This window comes from Anarrhichthys ocellatus, unplaced genomic scaffold, assembly GCF_004355925.1.
Source record: "Anarrhichthys ocellatus isolate YVR2014 unplaced genomic scaffold, GSC_Weel_1.0 scaffold14, whole genome shotgun sequence".
NCBI classification, from domain to species: domain Eukaryota; kingdom Metazoa; phylum Chordata; class Actinopteri; order Perciformes; family Anarhichadidae; genus Anarrhichthys; species Anarrhichthys ocellatus.
Window position 1 is genome coordinate 8807797 of NW_022280044.1, and position 4992 is coordinate 8812788.

A 4992-nucleotide genomic window follows, 5' to 3' on the forward strand; every position below is an offset into this window, starting at 1 on the left:
TGTGTGTGTGTGTGTGTGTGTGTGTGTGTGTGTGTGTGTGTGTGTGTTAGATCATGGCTAAAGTCATGGAGATGTACCAGCCGAGTGCTGTTGTCCTCCAGTGTGGAGCGGATTCCCTTTCTGGAGACAGACTGGGCTGCTTCAACCTCACCATCAAAGGTATTAACACGATTCACTCACCCTAAACCGACATGTAGAAGTGCTTTAGTGCTGGAGAATTCTAATATGTGCGAGTTCCTCCAGGCCATGCCAAATGTGTGGAGTACATCAAAGGTTTCAACCTGCCCCTGCTGATGCTGGGCGGCGGAGGCTACACCATCCGCAACGTGGCCCGCTGCTGGACGTACGAGACGGCCGTCGCCCTGGACTGCTCCATCCCCAACGAGCTGCCCTACAACGACTACTTTGAGTACTTCGGGCCCGACTTCAAGCTGCACATCAGCCCGTCCAACATGACCAACCAGAACACCAACGAGTACCTGGAGAAGATCAAGCAGCGTCTGTTTGAAAACCTCCGCATGCTGCCGCACGCTCCCGGTGTCCAGATGCAGGCGATCCCCGAGGACGCCCCCCACCCGGACAGCGGAGACGAGGACGAGGAGGAGGGTGACAAACGCGTCTCCAGTAAGAGGCTTCCACAGGCATAGATTTAGACAGGAAGTGGTCACGTACACACTCTACGCTACTGTCAAGTTGTACTCTGTGGATTTAAGTATGCCTTTCTGTGTTTCAGTCCGGGCCCACGACAAAAGGATAGCCTGCGAGGAGGAGTTCTCCGACTCTGAGGACGAGGCGGAGGGGCAGGGAGGAGGCCGCAGGAACGCAGCCAACCACAAGAAGGCCAAACGAGTGAAGAAGGAGGAAGAGAAGGAAGGGGAGGAAAAGAAAGGTAAGACTTGTTCACAACTCCCAGCTGGTGTTTGTAGATGAATATGTCATCATTCTGTAATACCGTTGTGCTAATCGTTTATCTTTCTGCCTCTTAGAAGTGAAAGAGGAGGAGAAAGAGGAAGAGAAGATGGACACATCAGGGTAAATATAAAATCTGATTAGTTGTCTATTCTTAGAATATTAAAAGGTTTCTATATCTATATTATGTTACTGTGAAAACATCTCCTTCAAGCCAAAAACTTCATTTCTACTGTTTGGAGCTTTAAGGCATCATACTGTAGCTCAGTGCAGCCTCTGTTGGTGGTTGTTTGCTCCGTTATGAGCAGAACTGTGATTAGGGAGTGAAGAGCCGTCACTGTGATTACTCTGAGCAGCAGAGTGAATGTATCAGCGCTGCGACATAACGCCAACAATAAACCGTGTCACCTCATCTAATCATAAACGAAGGAGACGATTTGTAAATGGTCAAAGCATCGATGTGTGTCCTGGGAAACCCTCTTGGTCTCAAAGCTGTTTACCTAGACTGACTGACTGTCTGGTGGTTTGTTGCATAAACTCCTTCATTGTTTGTTTCAGACCAAAAGAAGAGGTGAAGACCACTTGAAGTGTGACACCAGGAGGAAGAGTTGGTTGTGCTGTTGTCCTCAATCCCCACTGATTCCTGTATTCTCCTGCTGTGACAATGGGAGCCTTTTTGTATCCCTGTTTTATGATGTGTTCTTATGGCCAAGCCTGGTTTACACTGTAGTATTTACGTTTGTTACCAGCCTCAGTGAAACACCGGTCCGCATCTGGAGCCTCTTGAAGTATAAAACAAATGACACACGGATCCTCTTTTCAACTCTTTTTGTGAACCCGGTCTGCTGTGAAGAAAAGCACTCAGATCATTACTGTTCCTATCATGGTGTTACAGATTTAAACAGGCTTGCGGGGCTCACGGTCGAAGTACCTGCAGAGATGACGATGATTTATAAGTATAGTGCTCACGTGCAAAAAAAGGCTTTTCTGTTAGTTTTAAACATCTATGATACTGTAGGATAACCAGCATTTGGCTTGCTGTGTTGATTGATCAGTGAATGCATATTTAGGATAATCTCGCCTTCAGCATGTATATATTGCTCCCTCTGCGCGGACAGGCCCGATCGATGCTCAGTAACTTATTTTAATTCATGAGCGGTCCCTTCAGCCCACCTTCCTGTGAACATGGTCAGTGTTTTCTTTCTTGTGGAAGTGTGAATGGTCGTGAACCTCTTCAGAGGTTCGGAAGTGAGTGACTTGTTTTTGATATTTTATACCATTATACATAAAGGTGGAGTGAGCTGGTTAAATGGACCCTCTACATGTGGTTGTTTGGAGTTTTATCCTTGTGAAATGTGCATTATCATAATTTTAATAAAAAATGAAGTGATCCACGTTTTTCCTCCCAATTTTATTTATACACCCTCAACAGAAAACAACTAATTATGTATTTTGCTTTTGGTTTAGATTCCATTACTTTATCTACGGTTTTTATTTCTGGTAACTGTTAAAGGATTAGAAATTGTTGCATATATCAGACAACTTGTATTCATTCATTTTATGGTGACGTGTGGTGGAATAGCAGAACAAAAATTAAATTAACTCAAATTTAACTTATTTGTAGAATCGGACACCATTGGTTGGAACTTCAGTTCATCGTCTCTCCTTCCTGACTGAAGCTGTGGTCAAAGTAATGAAGCCTTACTAATCCGTCATCTCCACTGCTGAAGCTAAACCGTACAGGAATCATGTTGGCAGAGATGCATGAAGAAGCTTAACGTTTGTGGTCAGTGTGTGTTAGTCTCTTACATGGGGATGGAAGGCCACACTTGATGAGGCCGATATAACTTGAGCCTTTTTGCTATTTTTCCGACATACTATACTACGCCACAACATACTATGACTAATTTTACATACTCATAACTTTTTGTTTCTTTTTACATACCGTTCAGGCAAAGGCTGTTTGACTTGCCCGTGTGATTCTCTAAACTTCGATATGTCAGGAACACCCGGACGGACTCTCTTTAAATTTCGACTCCCGGATGGACGACTAGAATTTGGTGGTCAAAGTTCCTTGTGATCTCAAAAAACAAGTTTGACATAAATCAAGAATTAATGCGCCAATTATAACAATTATAACACATCTAATAGGTTCAAATCATGAGGTTTTGGACAAACATGGATGTAAACTGTAAATAAATTGGATGGCAGTGGCACAGAACTGTGAGGTGGTCCTTTCAGTATGCTTCTCCTTTATATTGCATTACATTATTGTTGACTGACAGAGTTGAATAAATCACGCAACCACAACTTGAATTCAGTAATTTTATGGTGAATTGGTACGGAATGGCAGAACAGAAGATACATCAACTCAAATTCTACTTGTTTGTAGAATGAGATTAAATAAAGTTTGGTGTCAGGGAGTGTTGGTTCTGAAGTCCAGTCACGATCGCTCCGAGGATCCAGGGTACAAAAGTTGCTTCTGATCCCACAAAGACAGTTTCCCGAGTGATGTTAGAAAAATGACAAAAAAAACACCAGAAACCCTCTCATCTCCGAGATGCAGTCCTGACCGCTTTACCTTTATTTGAAGCCACGGGTGAAAAGTACACCGATTACAGATCAGTTCAGATGAAGGGAATGAGGCGAGGTGGTTAGTAGACTGTAAATGCACTTCAGTCGATGGTTGCTTCTTCCCGACTGGACTGAAGCTGTGTGGGGAAGGAGCCCGACTGTTTACGCCTCCAGCTCAAAGTCAAAGTACTGTGAGTCAAAGTAATGAATCCTCGTGTATCCGTCTTCTCCTCCGCTGCTGTAGCTGTAAACAAAAAACATTGTACAAAGGAAATGTTAGCAGCGATACACACGGACTTTTGACTCGACCACTCTACATCACAGGTCAGTGTAGCGTCTTACCTCTTGCCATCGGGGTGGAATGCCACACAGTTGATGGGGCCGAAATGACCCTTGACTCTGCCAAACTCTTCTTCATAGGCAGCATGGAAGAACCTGAGGGGGGAGAAGAAAAGCCAGGGTCAGCGCCTCGGTCTGAACTGTCCCGAGCAGAGTGGATACCGTGCAACAGGCTCGTACTATCAGGTACGTTCATGTGGGACGGTGGTTCCTTCCTGACCCGTGGAGTGAACCTCGGGCACACTTTAACTCACCTGGCCTCAAACTTGCCGATCCTGGTGGAGGTAGTGGTGACCTCCATGGCCTCCTGTCCACCTCCCATCACCACCTGAGAGGTAGGGACCAGATCACGTTTTTCTTTTGACAAAACAGTTTGCGGCAAACAAACGTGTACATGGTGACAGCACTCTCAGCCTTTCCTCGTTTCACTAAGTCGGCACTTACATGATCCATATCGGGGGAGATGGCAGCAGAGTTGACGGGTCTCTCTGTCTTGAAAGTCTTGATGTGATCCAGAGAGGCGGAGTCAAACAGCTGAGAGGAAACACAGGACGCTCAATAACCACGTATGATGTCAAACAACAGACAAGTTCAGATAAAAATCAGGTGACCAATACATGGATTATACACAGTATATACACCAAATCGTTTCTGGTGTTATATAAAAACGTTACACAACAAAAAGTAGCAATTTGGTGACCCATATATTCACAACATGTCTGGTTGTTTGTGTCAGTGAGCCGGAGAGTGGACGGGGATCTCACCTTGGCCGTGTTGTCCTTGGAGGCGCTGATGAACATGGTCAGATCCACGGATGTCTGGATGTCGTTGATCTGCTTGGTGTGATCCTTGGCCTTCTTGATGATCTCTCCAGACTGCCAATAAATAACAGTCACAACATTCAACTTTGAAGATTGTGAGTTTAAAACAAATGTTCTTTTTAAGCCAAGCCTCGTCTGAAATCACACATTTACATGCTTCATCTTCTTAATCACTGTCGTATGCATGTATGTATATACATACATACATACATACATACATACATACATACATACACATACACACATATACATACACATACACACATATACATACACACATATACATATACATACACACATATACATATACATACACACATACACATATACATACACACATACACATATA

The 4992-nt window shown here is 44.2% G+C and overlaps 2 protein-coding genes across 2 annotated transcripts in view; one reads left to right on the forward strand and one right to left on the reverse strand.

The window, feature by feature from the left end:
• Positions 1 to 2959, forward strand: part of LOC116387132 (probable histone deacetylase 1-B) — a 6060-nt gene extending 3101 nt beyond the window's left edge. The window contains exons 8-12 of the mRNA XM_031853946.1: positions 51 to 159; positions 244 to 624; positions 734 to 889; positions 987 to 1032; positions 1468 to 2959. Of these exons, the coding sequence (XP_031709806.1) occupies positions 51 to 159; positions 244 to 624; positions 734 to 889; positions 987 to 1032; positions 1468 to 1495 (720 nt within the window). The 3' untranslated portion in view covers positions 1496 to 2959. The remainder of the gene's footprint in view (positions 1 to 50; positions 160 to 243; positions 625 to 733; positions 890 to 986; positions 1033 to 1467) is intronic.
• Positions 2960 to 3220: 261 nt separating this feature from the next.
• eif3i (eukaryotic translation initiation factor 3, subunit I) overlaps positions 3221 to 4992 on the reverse strand; it is a 13628-nt gene continuing 11856 nt past the window's right edge. The window contains exons 7-11 of the mRNA XM_031853947.1: positions 4587 to 4697; positions 4267 to 4356; positions 4077 to 4150; positions 3826 to 3918; positions 3221 to 3727 (exon numbers count right to left, since the gene is read on the reverse strand). Of these exons, the coding sequence (XP_031709807.1) occupies positions 3646 to 3727; positions 3826 to 3918; positions 4077 to 4150; positions 4267 to 4356; positions 4587 to 4697 (450 nt within the window). The 3' untranslated portion in view covers positions 3221 to 3645. The remainder of the gene's footprint in view (positions 3728 to 3825; positions 3919 to 4076; positions 4151 to 4266; positions 4357 to 4586; positions 4698 to 4992) is intronic.